General features: G+C 37.7%; 1 protein-coding gene across 1 annotated transcript; it reads left to right on the forward strand.

Moving 5' to 3' along the window:
- Window positions 1-5,199: 5,199 nt before the first annotated feature.
- LOC134799226 (uncharacterized) lies at window positions 5,200-17,629 on the forward strand. Its single transcript, XM_063771610.1, has 5 exons — window positions 5,200-5,510; window positions 10,043-10,150; window positions 10,628-10,705; window positions 11,638-11,726; window positions 17,305-17,629. Exons 1-5 carry the CDS (start codon window positions 5,438-5,440, stop codon window positions 17,533-17,535), a joined length of 579 nt encoding a protein of 192 aa, XP_063627680.1. The 5' UTR covers window positions 5,200-5,437; the 3' UTR covers window positions 17,536-17,629.
- The last annotated feature ends 200 nt before the right edge of the window (window positions 17,630-17,829 follow it).

Raw genomic sequence — 17,829 nt, forward strand, 5'->3', positions numbered from 1 at the left:
CTTAGGGGTTGGTCCCATTTCGTTAGTTCATTTCGTTTCGGAGAGGGGGGGGGGGAGGCGCAAATTTGGTGCCTGCCCCGGGCGCCATATCCTCTAGCTACGCCACTGCCCTCGCTCCGAGACGTTCCTGGTACAAAAGCTGTTCATAGTAATCCAGCGATAAAGCTGCTGGCATGATGGGCACTTTCACACCGGGTACGGCAGTGAATGATTTGTTTGTACACCTACATTTAATGTGTAAATAAACTTTGTTTAATTTTTTGGCAATAGTTGTTTTATTTACGCATTTATAATATTCTCTCTAGCGCAGAGCTGAAATTGTTAACTTATCTATAGAGTTTAGTAAACAAAAAAAGACTTGACAACACCACAAGTGACGAGAATTGTCATTCTTGTATCTACCTAAATGGAATTTAACATAGTTTTTAATATTCAACATTAGTTATTGGCGTATTGAGTCTGACCGCAGTTATAGTCACTAAAGTAGACTTATTAGCATAATAGAGCATTTAGGAATATTTTTATTTGACCTTTTGACCGCCAGACTCACTAGACGTGTCGTTAAGACGCGCCTTTTCATACAAACGTACAGCCTGGCAAAAAAGAGTAGAAATTAAAAAGTGGCAACACTGTAGTGTCGTCCCTTTCAAATCAATATATAGAAGAGAACGGGACGACACTACAGTGCTGCCACTTTTTAATTTCTACTCTATTTTGCCAGGCTGTAGTCCACATTTTTCTCTCTGGAGAATAACATTAAATATTTTGATACAATTTGTTGTATATCATATCAACATCAACTACAGCCATGCCCCTACATTTGTTCTTTTTTTTATTTTATTTTAATTATTATAAGAGTTAGGAGCATTTAAAAATTTGTATGAAATCTGTCTTCCGCTCCTAATTTTTACAATAATCAAAAATTCGAACGTAGGGGCATAGCTTTATGGTTAATATACATTAAATTATGTAAAAATATTTTCCATAATGTCAATATCCAGAGAGGAAAATGAGGACTACGTTTGTATGGAGAAGCGGAAGCGGCCATCTCCCTTTCCTCTTAAGTAAGAACGTGCCTAAAATGTTTTTATTACCTATGCTTTCATTGTACTATACTGCATATGAGTCGGATTTTACGTTTAGAAGCTATATATCACAAATTTTGTACGCATAAGGCTAAAATGAAAAATAAGAATAAATGACACCTACATTGAAGCATGCCCGGGAATGGTGTTCTGTGTGAAGATTATCCGTCTTGAATGTTTACTAGTCTCTACTTGTATAGAAATATAGGTAAATTAGGTAGATATTTGTGTGATAGTAAAACATAGTAATAGGCGAAATATGTATTTATTAAGCTTATTAAGAGCCGGTTTTGTGTATGCTTGCATGCTTAGGAAGTTTTTTAGGAGCGTCTTCTCTAATTTTTCCCTTGATCCACGAGACGTTTTCTGGAAGAAAAAGAAGGAAATAAGTAAAAGTAGGTTCATGTGGCAGCGATGGAGTAAGTATTTTCACATGAGTGCAGTCTAGTGCACTCAAGATATATACTAAACAATCGCCAGGAATAATATCCATTAAACAAGGCAGCACATTAGAACTAGGTGCCTTAGTTAAACCTAATAAGTATTGCATTCCCAGATTATATATGCCAGAGAAAACTACTTATCATACATAACTATCAAACAATAGGTAGGTACATATCTCAATGCACAATACAGCCGCACTCATACTTATTCAAAAAAGTAAAAGTTACTAAGACATTCCTTGTGGAAAGTCACAGTTTAATACTTAATTCAGTAAGTCAAAAGAACTTACCTTCTGTTTACAGCATCTACAAACTGCTTGAGGTTCAGGCTTACAGTAGTGTGGCCAATCCAGTAAGTAGTGCTCCAATGGACAAGCCATGATCTTGACTAGTCCCACGTTGGTAGTTGCCATCAGCTAGCAGGTGTAACTGTTACACACCAGCAGCTGCTGCTGCTGCTGGTGGTGTAGGTGTGCTGCTGGTGTGGTGTATACTGTTAGAACCTAAAACAAATAAGTACCTAATTAAAGTACCGGCCAATAATATATCACCTCCATGCTTTTACGGTATAACTTTTTTTATATTTGTGAGTGACTTCCACAGCTTTAGGTAGTTTAGTAGTATTCCTTGTCCAGCGATGAGAAAAATTGGTCTATGTAATGACTTTTTCATAGAGGTTTTGACATTGGAAATGTCTTTTCGTTCGCTCCAGTATACGGTCCGATTTCACGAAAAAGTGCGATCCCCTTATATCTCGGAAAGTTGTGAAGATATGATATTAAAAAATAGGCTCAAAAGACGCATAATCACGAGAGCTGTAAGGTGCAAAAGTAATTATTCGAGAAAGTCAAAAACAAAAAAGTTATTAAGGAGAGGGAGAGGGAGAGGGAGAGGGAGAGGGAGAGGGAGAGGGAGAGGGAGAGGGAGAGGGAGAGGGAGAGGGGGAGAGGGAGAGGGAGAGGGAGAGGGAGAGGGAGAGGGAGAGGGAGAGGGAGAGGGAGAGGGAGAGGGAGAGGGAGAGGGAGAGGGAGAGGGAGAGGGAGAGGGAGAGGGAGAGGGAGAGGGAGAGGGAGAGGGAGAGGGAGAGGGAGAGGGAGAGGGAGAGGGAGAGGGAGAGGGAGAGGGAGAGGGAGAGGGAGAGGGAGAGGGAGAGGGAGAGGGAGAGGGAGAGGGAGAGGGAGAGGGAGAGGGAGAGGGAGAGGGAGAGGGAGAGGGAGAGGGAGAGGGAGAGGGAGAACTTTTTCCTTATCCTGACTTTCTCGTCGCTCAGCGACAATATTTTTTCGAATTCCGTAGATTCATTTCCAATGTGCTCGATAGTCGTGTGAGGCACGAAATCTGTGATTTTTTTTTTGTTTTAATGTATGGTCAACTTCATTATTTTTAAAGAGCTTTTTTAGTAATATGCTGAGTCTCTTATTGTAGTTCACAGTATTTCAGTATTCATAATATCTTATACCTTTAAACGAGCAATTCTTGTATATTTCTTTATTTATATGTATATATATTTCGGGGATATCGGAAACGGCTCCAACGATTTCGATGAAATTTGCTATATGGGGGTTTTCGGGGGCGAAAAATCAATTTAGCTAGGTCTCATCTCTGGAAAAACACGCATTTTTGAGTTTTTATATGTTTTCCGAGCAAAGCTCGGTCTCTCAGATATTATTTATATAAAATGACTAGTAAAATATGAAATCTACAAACTAACCTACTACAAGTTCATACAAAAACACACAAAGGTGATATGTTATTGACCGGTACTGTAAATCTAATTTTGTCAAGTAGATTTTCCCCCTTAGGTTCGGAGGTTAGGATATGAATGTTGAAGTAAATAGTAGCTTAAGTAACCTCTGTTAGTAGGTTAGTAGCATAAGTAAGAGATTGTACAACAGATATCTTAACATACTAACTTTTACATATAATAATGAGGCCGGTACCTAGTATTGAAGAGTTTAGTAGCATTGTCATTAAGACGTCTGTTTTACATAGAATCAATGATTTCAAATATAATAGAGTCTATGCATAGAATACATATTAACTTTATAAGAAACACTGCAATTTTATAGCTTTACCTTTGAGATGTTTTGGTAGGTAACCCATCACCGTTTTGAAGCTCGGCGTTAAATTCGGCACATAAGTAAATGCACTGCACACTCCTTACGCACTCTGTAAATATGCCGAAACTCTTCGTCCGTCATATCAAATGGGCTGCAAGTGTTTCTTAAAGCTGTTTACGATATTTTTCTTCAACAGCAGCCGCGAGTAGGAATAATAAAATTTGACTTCCCTGCGAAGAAAATATTGACAATATTATATACAGCGGAACATTGTAACTAATAACTCTCAATATAATCATAGAAAAACTGATATTTACCTGTAATTTATACCTTAAAATATGATTATTCACTACTTTTGCTTTCACGACAAGGCTTATCGTCATCTAAGAAGCACGTAGTTAAAATTAACTAAGTTGAACTGTCAAAATGGGACAATCTGTCAAATTATCCACATCTTATCCAACGACCATGTTATGCAAATTGTCTTCTATCATCTACCGCTGTCAAATGTGGATAACTCCATATATCGTCTGCAACCATAGTATGGACGATAAAACCGACGATAACGGCCGTTTTATCCACACCTATTGCGTGATAACTACCTTGTCGTACAACCTTGCTAAGCCCGCTGGATGCATGTTTTTTAAGACACCACAGACAAAGGAGCAAACATGTTTTTCTGCGGTGACACCATCTAGTTGATTTATATGGAAGCATCAGGTGAGGAAATGTTTGCTGTAAACATAACGCTGACTGCGCTAGTTTCCATGTATAAGGTACCCCTCTTTTAAGTTTCGCCTCCCTGGCTTAGAGTCTGTGCGGAAAGAAAAGAGTCGTGAAATGTATAGGATCCAATACAAACTTGTTTGACCGGCTATATCATAAAATTACCTCTAAAATTACAGTTTCGGGAATAAAACAATAATTGGTTACTTATCTTATAGGTAGAGGCAGATTTATCGCTAAAGAGTAATATCTTCCAGACAACCTTTGCGTATATGATGACATATTATGCGGTCACTTACGGTTGGAATTCAAATATGGGTACGTAGTACCAGTACCACACACATGTCATATGTCCACGGAAAATTGTGGTCATTCACAGAACCTAACCGTAGTGGGGTTTTTATTTCGTTAGGTAATTCGACTTGTCGATGATCTTATTAGTTAATTTGGTTAGTACCTGCCTAAGTCGTCCATGATATTGCATCATGGAAAGCAATACATACGAATCTAATGACACCTCAATACATTGAAGGCAGATTGAAGGTATACTGTATACCGAAGAATTGTACGTAACGTACAGTCAGCAAAACGATTAGCTTTTAGCACCCCTTATTTTGTATACAGCGGGTACTGTACATAATTATATACCTATTAGCGATCGAAAAACATAACCCTCCTTACGACAGTCGGGTGATTAGATGAGATCAATGATATTTTTGAGATCAAAGTACCTTATATATTTATGATATAAAATAGAATCGTTATAAGTTATAAATAACCTACTTTACAGGAAATCTGATGTAGAATTTTGAATAGGAAACGGATATGTACATACGTGAGTTTCATCACATATTTCCGTGCATCTAGTAACGTCATACTTTTATCTGTAATTTTACATTTTCCACATGAGTCATGGCGCAAATTAATATTAATTTTGACTTGTAATAATTAATCAACGTCGTCCAATGCATCAGATTTACAGTGGCTGAATTGGCGTTATCAGGTGATAATATTGTACTCGCCTATACTTATACATACCTACGTTGGCGTGCGCCTGTTGATATAATTTCAGTTTCAAAAGCATTTGTTGTCACGCGCGAGTATATTTTGTTAACATAAAAAAATGTTTCTGTTCAATCTTATACTGCTGCTGGCGGCAGGAAATATAGCAGCGGCAGTGGTATTTGAGGATTGTGGTGAGTTCTTAAGAGCCAACGGGAGTGGTCATTTCTCCATACAAACGTACTCCTCGTTTTCCTCCGTGGTTTTTGAAGCTAGAGCAATGATTTTTTCAACACAGATTAATATTGTCAATATCTGTGTCGGACCGTTTTGATTTTTTTGATATTTTTGTTTTATAAGGCGCTAGAGCCCTTCAAAAATGGCCAAAATGGCCTAATTGACTATGCCGCAATGAGAGGCGTGGCATTCAAAACTGATATCAATTAGCCAAAAAAGCAAAACGGTCTGACACAGATAATTTCATAATCATTTAGATTTCCAAATTTGGTTACGATTGGTTAAGTTTTGGAGGAGGAAACAGAGGAGTACGAAACCTCGATTTTTGAGATTTTTACGCAGGATTTTTCGCCTTGTCCTTATCGCACTACTTTTAGGTGCCGCTTCCGTTAGCGAGACGGGTATATTCACCTAAAATATTTAAAACTCAGCTCCTGTTTCGTCTTAATAACTATACTTTACGCGCTGAGTAACTGAATTCTAAGTAAAGTTGTATCAATCTCGAGACCGTTCTCCGTTCTTAGAGCACCGTACAGAACTTCGATCACTTCGGTCTTGCAAATCGGTTATTTGGAAATATTGTCGAACGCGAACGTCTCCCACCGCGCGAATGGTTCCGTACCTTTTCAATTGCTCTACCCCAGATACATATTCTAGAAACTGATTATCCTGATCCACTACCCACAAATCAAAATTATTTCAAGCAATCAATACAAGCAATTAAATAGAGAGACATTTCAGGATTCCGTCACCGCTAAGAAATAGCTGTTTTATCTATCCGGGGTTAATTCACTACCAGGTTCGGAACTGAAACACCTAACATAGGTTAGTTATAGTTATGGTTTCAGGTAAATAGAAGACAATGATGTAAGTAATAGATTTCATGTAATTTTACAAATAATATGATGTAGTTGTGAAAAATCTCTATTCGATTTCAGTTTGTAATGTACCTAAATATAACTGCTCACTGAAGCGTGCTGAAGCTAATTAAGGCTCCCGTAATCTGTAAATCAAGGTAAAGAGATAAGTACCTAATACTAATAATATTAATCATCAGAATCTACTAGTAGTACCTACTATTACCTACATAATAAATCTAATAATACAACACGGGCTGATTTAGACGGCGCGCGAACTCGCATGCGATTTTTAGATTTTATAGTTACATTGCGGACTATTGGTTACGTCCAATTTGACCGACCGATCAAAACCCGCAATGTAATGAAACTCGCAAGCTAGTTCTCGCATCGTCTAAATGAGCCCTAACTTAGATACGCTACACGTACGTAAACGTAACTAGTACCCAGTTGCAAAAGAACATACTACCCACATTGTGAATGAAATTCCATTCATAAAGTGGGTATGCACTTTTGCAGTGCGCTATACCTATTTGGGTAATATCGAATTACTTCCGAAGGCCGATTAACTTCGAAACTGGACTCTACTGGTAAAGATGAAATTACGGGTGTTTTTCGGAATTACCCGATATACGGTAGTGAGTATTAGTGACTCTGACTCGGAATTACTAATAAACAATATGACAATTAATTAATTATTGAATAGTAGTATCTTCGTCCGCTTATTGACTTCCGGTTATTATAAAAGATTAAGATTGCGGCTGTGATTGAAGTTTATTGTTCTACTTATCTACTAGGTGTAGTAAATACCTAGTAGCTATGTCTGCGTTCTGACTTCTGGTGGATCCGCTCGCTTGGGCATTTGTCTGTGTCATAACCCTCCCTGCTTTAAGCGGTAGATTTCTAAAAAAGTTATGTTTCTACATACTTACATGCCAAATCTCGTCAAAATCGGTTGGCTAGTTTATCGATAAAACGTTAACAAACAGAGTTACCTACTTGGTACCTAATATTTAATAATAGGGGTCATCCATTAATTACATCACACGTTTAGGGGGGGGGGGGGGAGGGGGTCAAGAAAATGTGACATGTTGTGACAAGGGGGAGAGGGGAGTCACAAACTTTGTGACGTCACTTTAACTTCATCAGTAACCAAATTTTTATTTTAATCATTTTATTTACTGTACAGTTCAAAAGCAAGTTTTTGGAACGATAATCATTTTTATTAGTTTAATTTTTTTTCATAATCAGTTTTGGGTTATAAATTTACTAATATTTTGTCAAAAAATTAATAATACTTAATTCGATTTGCCGATTTCGTTGAAAAAATGTGACGTCACACCAGGGGAGTTTGCCAAAAGTGACCAAGTGTGACAAGGAGGGGGGGAGGGGTCAAAAAACCTTGAAATTCGTGTGACGTAATTAATGGATGACCCCATATTAATTAGTATCCACAATGTAAGTTTAGACCTGTTGAGCTAGAGATCCAATCCCATACCTATAGGTACATATTTCTGTACAAAATAACAAGCAACTTGAAACCTAGATTGTCTTACCGAGTAATATCTACCTAGTACGCCGCCTGGGTTGCCTTTTTAAATTTTGACTTGAAATACAAATAAAACAAAAACATAATATATTATAATCTTAATCCTTTAGATTCAGCTTAGATAATCTTCAGACGGCTAAATGTTTTGTAAACGATAACAAAAGTGCATCAGAATTTGGGTACCTACTTATCAATAATACTTAGGTACATAATATATATGTCGCAGTTAAAAGTGTGAACTGGTCAAAAGAACTTTTAACCGACAAAAACAGGCAAAACTGCTTTTGACTGAGCATGTTGGTCAAAAGTAGTTTTACCTGAAAATCATTGGTTAATAGTAATTGTGACTGTTACTATCAGTCAAAAGTACTCCCAGAAATAGGTAGGTTAGGGTTATTTTTTTTGCTATTACGCCCTAAAAACGAAACTATTCCCAGAGATAGGTAGGTTAGGGTTATTTTTTTTTGCTACGCCCTAAAAACGAAACTGCTGCCAGAAATAGGTATGATTTTCAGGTAAAATTACTTTTGACCAACATGCTTAGTCAAAAGCAGTTTTGCCTGTTTTTGTCGGTTAAAAGTTCTTTTGACCAGTTCACACTTTTGACTGCAACATATATATTAACGTACTTATATGTCCATATTACCTAAAATTATTGTACATATACTAATATTATGAATATTATGATAATTTATTCATTTTTCCCCTAATTTTATTGTATTTATTCAAGATTGGCGCTACGTACAATTGGAATACTAACTTATAAACTAATACACGAAGCTACCTTCGATTTTTTTATTCTCGATAATCGATTTCAACTGCATTAAAACGATCTTGTAAATAATAAATATACCTATAGGTACCGTACCTACATATTAGAATTAGACTAAGTATCTATATTATTCATGATTTTAATTTATAGGAGTCTTATTAGACACTTATCTACCTAAGGTTAGTCCGGTCGTATTGATTTGAATAAATGAATAACGTCAATTATAGACTAACGCCGATAACGGTCGTTGTTAATACCTACTATTAGTCCATGTCCTTTTAAAAGCGGCACGAGTTGTGCAGCGTCGCATAAAATACATCTGTCTTAATTTACTAGCTATATGCAGTGACTTAATATTAGTTCTTTATTCTATATCTATTCCTATTATGTAAGTAAATTTGCCACCATTATTATCTATCCATCAGGTAGGTATTTGCGGTTATTAGGTTACACGCCCATAGGGGCTATTCATAAATTACGTCATTTCAAATTGGGGGGGGTCTGGACATCGGATGATGGTAGCATGACGTAGGAGGAAACGGGGTCATTCGAAGCATGATTTTTGGATGATTTTAGGGGGGGGGGGGGGGGTCAAAAATCGTCAAAAATAGATGACGTAATTTATGAACAGCCCCCTAGTCCCTCACTTAATCAACTGAGGTTTTTACCTCAGCTCGCTGCTGTTTACAGCAGAAAGCGCAAATATGTAGAGTCGGTTCATGCTAAGTTTTCAATCCAAGTGCAGCGCTCCTATGGCTATGGGATATTAATAAAGTAATTTTATATGTACATTTCGCGTTTGCGTTAAATCCGGTAGTTCTGATTTTTTGCAGACGTGTTTATGGTGTTGGCCCAATGAATAATACCTACAAGTTTGTGACTTCGAGCGCCGAACGCAACTTTGTCAAATATTTGAAAAACCCGCGAAAATTTCGGTTTTCTTTTAGATTTGGTCGATTATAACCCTAAAGGACTAGTTGTTGATAGTGCCTTCTCAGGACGTTTTTAAAGTGAACTAAATTTGCTACAATACGAGACTAGAATTGTCTCTGTACATCTAGTAGTTTCCGAAATAAAACCTTTCAAAATTTATAATTTTTTGAAATTGAATTCGTAGGGTAATTAAGTGCAGTGAGTATGCACTTTTATCTCAGGCGATGCAGCTAGACACGATTCTTCCTTAGGTCAAACAAAGCTGATTTGGCCAGGTAGCTTGAGATCGTACCGTGCCTACCCCCCAAAAAAGAATAAGGAATCCCTAAATTATATGAAAATGATATATTACTTATTATTGCTTTCATCTATGTCCAGGATCAGCGTACGAATTGGATGAAGTTAACATAGATGGGTGCGGCATGAGACTGCCCTGCGTGGTCACCTTGGGCGAAAATGTTCCTGTCAACGTGAAGTTTTATGCTGGTAAGTATAAGGATATAGGCTCTGTCAAATACCTACACATTTATATACATTTTGGATCTTATTAAAATCAAACCCCGGCTCGTACCAATGAGTTTTTCGGAACTTATGTACGAAATATCATTTGATATTTATTATTTACCAGTCGCTTAATTTTCGGTGAAGGAAAACATCGTGAGGAAACCGGACTAATCCCAATAAGGCCTTAGTTAACCCTCTGGGTTGGAAGGTCAGATGGCAGTCGCTTTCGTAAAAACTAGTGCCTATGCCAAATCTTGGGGTTAGTTGTCAAGCGGACCCCAGGCTCCCATGAGCCGTGGCAAAATGCCGGGACAACGCGAGGAAGATGATGATTAATACTTAAGATGCGAAATTGTCATTTCAGTATCTTGAGGGTGAGGTAGATACCTATAATCCTATAATAGGAGTGATACAAATAAAGTTTACGTAGAAGTTGGATTAATAAAAATCTCGTTTCAGGCTTCTCATCAACGCAACTCGACCAGGATGTGGTGATCAATATCAACTTGATAAACTTAAAAACAAATGTTACTCCAGGTAAATTCACCAATTTACATACTTATTTTCTCAAATAGTTCCTTAGTCAAAATGGCAAAAAAGGAACCCTTATACAGGGTGGAAAAATCGAGTGCCACATGGATGGCGCGCAACTACCTTAAATATTGTAAATAGCACATTTTGTGTAAAGGAGACTTTCCTTTGTTTTTAACAACAATAAATTCTGCATTTAAGGATTTATGAAAAATCGCTTGCCTCAGTCGGGACTCGAACCGGTCAAATGTGACAAAAAATCAAATTTAAAAGGTAATTGTTAGTTTTCATGGCCTTCCGTTATTCTGATTGTATTTGTTATTTAAAAATGAACCTTATCAGTAAACCTTTCAATCTGCATCATAAAATACGGCACGTTATTTTTTGTCACATTTGACCGGTTTGAGTCCCGCCTGAGGCAAGCGATTTTTCATAAATCCTTAAATGCAGAATTTATTGTTTTTAAAAACAAAGGAAAGTCTCCTTTACACAAAATGTGCTATTTACAATATTTAAGGTAGTTGCCATCCATGTGGCACTCGATTTTTCCACACTGTATAGTTTCGTCATGTCCAGCTGCCCGTCCTATGTAACAGCCATTTATCTCAAAAATTATTAGGTATCGTACATATTTGAGTGATTATGGAAGGAAATGGAGTGAATATGTAGGTGTATTATCTGCGCCGCCACTAGGTTCACCCCCCCTCTAACTTTTGAACCGAGCGTATAAACAAAAAGAAAAATTAAAGAAAATAAAGCTGAACAAATATTCTCCATGAAAATGAGTTTGAACATGGTCGCCTGATCGGTTGACAATTTTTGCTTGTATGGCTTTGACTTGTGTACGGAACCTTCCATAAAACGTGGCCCGACCCGCACTTGGGGGGTTTTATAACATTGTAGCTATTCGTTTCTTATTACATTTCTCTATTTTTCAGAGCCCTGTGTAACTGTACATTGTCCAGTAAGAACCAACGCGGTCACTTCTTTTACCAGCGTTATGACCGTGCCCACCAATATGGCCCTGGTAATTATTCTATTCCTACCTATCATTATTTGAATCCCTCAATGAATTAACGAGTAGGTATAGTAGACCATTTCAACAGTAACTTTGGTAGGTAGCGATATTGTTCGGCGTTTGAACAGCTCATTTTCGTCTTTGGGATTTTGAAATAAGTAGATTGCTGCAGGAAGTCTAATGTGTGTCACTTGATTCTTGATTGTTATGACCGTGCCCACCAATATGGCCCTGGTAATTATTCTATTCCTACCTATCATTATTTGAATCCCTCAATGAATTAACGAGTAGGTATAGTAGATCATTTCAACAGTAACTTTGGTAGGTAGCGATATTGTTCGGCGTTTGAACAGCTCATTTTCATCTTTGGGATTTTGAAATAAGTAGGGGGAAGCGGGGTAGATAGGCACAAGGGGCAGTTTTGAACACCCACACTAATTCCTTAACTAAAAACTTATGTTCACCTTCTACAATGCTAAAACGTGGCTTTGTATGTGTGAGTGAGGTACCAGCTTCGGCACATCTCTCCTGCCAGCCGTTGTCGCTAGGTGCGTGAAAACGTGTTTCCGGGGTCGCATAGTAAATAAGTTATGATTTTTTAGGGTTCCGTACCCAAAGGGTAAAACGGGACCCTATTACTAAGACTTCGCTGTCCGTCCGTCCGTCCGTCCGTCCGTCCGTCCGTCCGTCCGTCCGTCTGTCGCCAGGCTGTATCTCACGAACCGTGATAGCTAGACAGTTGAAATTTTCACAGATGATGTATTTCTGTTGCCGCTATAACAACAAATACTAAAACCAGAATAAAATAAAGATTTAAATGGGGCTCCCATACAACAAACGTGATTTTTGACCAAAGTTAAGCAACGTCGGGAGTGGTCAGTACTTGGATGGGTGACCGTTTTTTTTTTGCTTTTTTTTTTGTTATTTTTTTTTATATGGTACGGAACCCTTCGTGCGCGTGTCCGACTCGCACTTGCCCGATTTTTTATTGAGTTGTGGTGCGAAATTTTAGACTTTATCGGATGATCATCATAATGAGCGCTAAGTATGTTTATTCAGTAATAAAGTTAGCTTATTATTTTAAAGTAATACTTAATAGTATATTTTTAATAAATGATTTTTATTTTATTTGACCATTGGGGTACTTTGGTACAATAAAGATTGGGGCAGTTTTGAACATATCAAAGTGCCCCTCTAGTGTATCTAAGTGACCCTGCCAGTTTTTATGTTAAGAAAAATATTAATATTATTTTTTTGTGAATAGTGCGAACGTACAATGAGAAAGAAAATTGACAAAGAAAAGTTAAAACAACTCAAGTAGCTTTTTGTCAAAAACTGACACTGATTTAATTAAAAGTTTTTTTTTGTAGTTTTCGTGCACCTGCTTAATAACTGTAGTATGTTCTAATAGCACCGCACTTAATAGACATTTTATAATGTTTAAAAAGTTTACTACTGGTCAGCTAACTGAGTTGATCTGTAACGTGTGCTCTGCGGGGCAGTTTGAAACACTTACGGGGCACTTTGATTCACGTCCCATGTAATGTATCAAAGTGCCCTGCAGGTGGGGCACAATTGAACAAATCCCATTTTTTGTTAAAATCCATATATCTCTATTACTGGCCATAAATTTAACAAAAAAAGATATACTTTGTATACCTTAGTAAATTTGTCATCTACTAAGTACAAAAATAATGTATTTTGAGTTCATTTTGGGGCCTAAAATCAATTTCAAAAAAAGGTGTATCAAGCTGCCCCGCTTCCCCCTAGATTGCTGCAGGAAGTCTAATGTGTGTCACTTGATTCTGTATTTAGTTAGGTTAAATATCAAATTTGTTGATCACCGCCTTTATAGTCGTATCATCGAGAGCGTGGAATTGCATATGTAGTAGTATTGTTTGTTTACAGGCATTCTATATTTAAATTTTCTATTTTCTTGTACTATCAGCATACAACCACTACAAATGCAATTCCATCTTCTCGATAATTCAACTATAGCATCCATTATGTTTTTTTTTTATTAAATTAGGTACAGAAATAAAATAGAGTCTGTCTAATGAAAGTTGAATTGCTGGTGCATGGTGCATAGGTAGGTAAGTATAGATGGTCAAGCAAATCTTGTCAGTAGAAAAGGCGCGAAATTCAAATTTTCTATGAGACGATATCCCTTCGTGCCTACATTTTTCAAATTTGCCGCCTTTTTCTACTGACAAGATCTGCTTGACCAATTTAATTAATTTTTTGCCAGTCCGGTAAGGTAACTATGGGGCCATTCTTCCTCCACTCCGTCATTGTTGTAGAGTCTGTCTAGTGAAAGTTGAACCTGCAAAAACGGGGCAATCAAATTTTGTACGAATGGCATTGATGCCACTCATCCCTACCTATGTTTTTATTCTTAGAAGTAAAAAATCTATTTCCATTTAGAACAATGGATTTCTTAATTAAATTGAAGGCTACAATGTTCGGAGCCGTATGGTTGTTTTTCTGGTAGTTACTAAATTTAAATTTATTGCTTTATAGCAGCGGTCGGCAACCTTTTAGCAGCCAAGGGCCACATAGTAGTTAACGAAGTTGACGCGGGCCGCACTTTGGTAATATTTGTGACTTTAGCAGACATTGTCGTTTGTCAATATTACATACAAAATACCCAGGAAGGCTCGCGGGCCGCAAGCGACAGGTTCGCGGGCCGCATGCGGCCCGCGGGCCGCTTGTTGCCGACCGCTGCTTTATAGCATTATAGCATAATTATAATTAAGTATATGTGATAATTATAATTAATTATATATAATTACGCCGTCTTGGTGGTCAACCTAAATATCGTTGGGCAGATAGAGTGGAGGCAGATCTCCGTGAGCTGGCGTGATACCACTCTGAGGGTCTACCGCGAAACACGTTCGACGTGTTGCCTCTCTGTTGCACATGTAAATTCGTACGTAAGTGTGACAGGGAGGCAACACGTCGAACGTGGTTCGCGGTAGGCCCTCTGGACCGAGCAAAGTGGCGTGCTCTTGTGTTGGAGGCCAAGACTCATTTTTGGTCATCGCGCATACATACGAGCCCCGATGCAAATTATTTCGTCTAGTTCCACGCAACAATTTTGTTTATTTTAATAAATTTTACACATGAACATAAAATGACCCAGTAATGGGAACCATAATAGCAATGTTTAATGTAGTTTATTTTGATCGTATAATAAAATTTCATGAGACTTTTATTGCTGAAAAAAAGGACTTTTCAAAAACGTTGTCCAAATCGTATTGTCCTCTCCTACAGCACTGCTCCATGCATGGGCTCGAAACAAAATTGTCAGTACATTGGCAGAGCCCTATTGCTTTCCCTAGTAATAGCCCTTTTCACATATGTCGTAATCCTACCCGTCAATAAAAAAATAAAAAATCATTATTTTTTTTCTTTCGGTACAAACGGTATTTCTTGTATTTGGATTTAGTTATTGCAGAGTATTACCATATAAAATTAAATTACATTAGTATAAGTATTAAATATGAGTAATTTTTAAACAAAAACATTATTTTTGAACAAACGCGAGAACCTCAAAAAATGGTCTCACTAGACGAAAACATGTGCATCGGGGCTCGTATACTTATGTTATGGGTTAGATAACTCTAACGAAAATAAAAACAACAATAAGCCACAGTTAATTACTCGGACATAAACATAAATTATGATATATCAAATTAGTACTTTACTGTCCACAGTAGCGTGGCGTACTTACTAAAAACTTGCTTGAATTCAACAGTAATTACTCCTGCTAATTTTAAATCTATCTACCTCTCGCAACCAAACCAATGGGCTTGCAAAACTGTTTGGATGAGTACACTGATTTAAACTTTCACGATTATTAAACATTATCAAACTACACAACGGGACTTAATCGCGTATTTAAGTTTTAAGATTTGTTGCTGAGGAACTGCTTGGAAGGAAGCTACTTTTTGTATAGTGGAAAGCATTACCTCCAGATTGATGGGGTAGCCATGGGTAGCCCTGTAGCACCGGTTTTGGCAAATATCTGGATAGAGCATATCGAAGCCAGTATAAACCTGCAGCCTTGGGCAGTGAAGTTGTGGAAGCGATATGTGGATGATGTTTTCTGTATTATGAAGGGTGGGAAGCAGGAGGTGGAGCAACTACTCCGATATCTAAATTCAATTCATCCGAAGACGAAGTTCACGTATAGTATGAATTAGAATCACAGCGCAGTTTGCCGTTTTTGGACGTGAAAGTGATTGGTCGAGTAGACGGAACCCTAACTCATACTGTTTATAGAAAACCTACGCACACTGACAGGTATTTGAACGCCCTTTCTCACCACCATCCCCGTCACTTACAATCGGTGGTTACCTCGCTAGTAAACAGAGCACATAATTTGTGTGACCCTGAATATTTAAAGTGTGAGATGTCTCATATTCAGGAGGAGGTACTAAGGAGGAACGGGTACAAGGTAAAAAAGTGGCAACCCAGACGAAAGGCAAGAGGGAAACGTCCTGATGTCTCCAGACAGCCGGCATTTTTGCCGTATGTAAAAGGGGTAACGGATAAAGTTGGCACAGTACTTGGAAAGTACTCTATAAAGACGGTGTACACTCCTTTATCTAAAGTTGCAGGGAGCCTAAGGTCACCGAAGGACGTTATTCCGTTCCAGTCACCTGGCGTTTATAAAATAGATTGCAGTTGTGGTAGTTCCTATATCGGAGAAACTAAGCGCACCATAGCAGAAAGAGTTAAGGAACATATCGCAGCTGTCAAAAATCGTCAGGTGAACAAGTCTGCCGTAGCTGAGCATTTGCTGGAGTCAGGACCAAACCACTGGATTGAGCTGCATAACCCTAAAATCCTTTCCACGGATCGCCATTTCTACAGTAGAAAAGTGCGGGAAGCCATTGAAATCAAAAAACATTGCAATATTAATCGGGACGAGGGTTTTAACATCTCATTAGTAAATGTAAGCGGAAACGAATATCGACAGTCAATAAATCGAATATCGTTAGTGTTGTGTGTCGACAGAGTAACATCCCTAGTGCGCAAAACGTTCAAACTGATAAACAAGACCAAGTCCGGGTAGTTCGAAAAACTCGCGCGGCTAGAAGAGGTTGATGTCAACTTGAGCCAGTCTTCTCCGAGACCACGGGGACAACGCCGTCCTCGAAACGTCGGAGGTAAATCTTAAAACTTAAATACGCGATTAAGTCCCGTTGTGTAGTTTGATAATGTTTGGATGAGTTGTTTGTAACCAATTTTTTTTTGGCTTATTTTAAGCCATAGGTATGTATTATAATGTCTGCGGTGACGTATGATTAGCGACTAGCACTTTTATATGGAGTAACTCGATCCATGTATTCTTTTAATGACAGATACATAGAGTTAGACCAAGATAAGTCTGCAACGATTTTGATAGCACACGCAATGCAAGTGTTATTTCAAACGTCAAAGTTCTATGAATTATGACGTATTAAATAACACTTGCACTGCATATGCTATCAAAATCATTGCAGACTTATCTTGGACTAACTCTATTTTGCAGTGATTGGCCGAAATAATTTTAACGCTACGAAATCCTTATGATTTCCAGAATCAAAGGGGCTATTTGCGTTGGCGAGTATACAATGAACAAGGCAGACAAGTGTTGTGCTACGCCGTGCTGGTGCAAACTCAGAGTCCACTGCAGAAGATTCTTCGTCAAGCGATGGCCCGCGTCCAGGACACACAGAGCCACTCCCTCAATTTTACTAACGTAAATGCCACTGAGCTATCATACATAGAGAATATCGTGAATGGTCACTATCAGACGAATAGTAGATAGTTCGACTATAATGAATACAGCTATTGTAAATTAGAAGGCAAAGTGATAATGAAAAGATAATGACAGACGTAATAAAACTGTGATTTACTGATAATGTATTGTATTGTACCTACTAAATGTCTTTGTTAGAGGAAATTAAAGATAATGTTTAATTTGAAATCAGAAATAATTTACTATCAATAATTGGTAAAGTGACATTAAAGAGTAAACAATTGTTTGTTACTAGAATACTAGTAATTAACAGATGTGTTTCTAAAAAAAGAGTATAAAGTGTAGTGTAGGGTGTATGTAGGT

Source organism: Cydia splendana, chromosome 18 (assembly GCF_910591565.1).
Source record: "Cydia splendana chromosome 18, ilCydSple1.2, whole genome shotgun sequence".
NCBI lineage: Eukaryota > Metazoa > Arthropoda > Insecta > Lepidoptera > Tortricidae > Cydia > Cydia splendana.

Bases quoted from the DNA above. Each gene is read 5' to 3' on its own strand.
- LOC134799226 (XM_063771610.1), top strand. From the start codon at position 5,438: ATGTTTCTGTTCAATCTTATACTGCTGCTGGCGGCAGGAAATATAGCA. The intron at 5,511-10,042 runs GTGAGTTCTTAA...ATCTATGTCCAG, and splicing joins AGTGGTATTTGAGGATTGTG to GATCAGCGTACGAATTGGAT. The intron at 11,727-17,304 runs GTAATTATTCTA...TATGATTTCCAG, and splicing joins TGCCCACCAATATGGCCCTG to AATCAAAGGGGCTATTTGCG.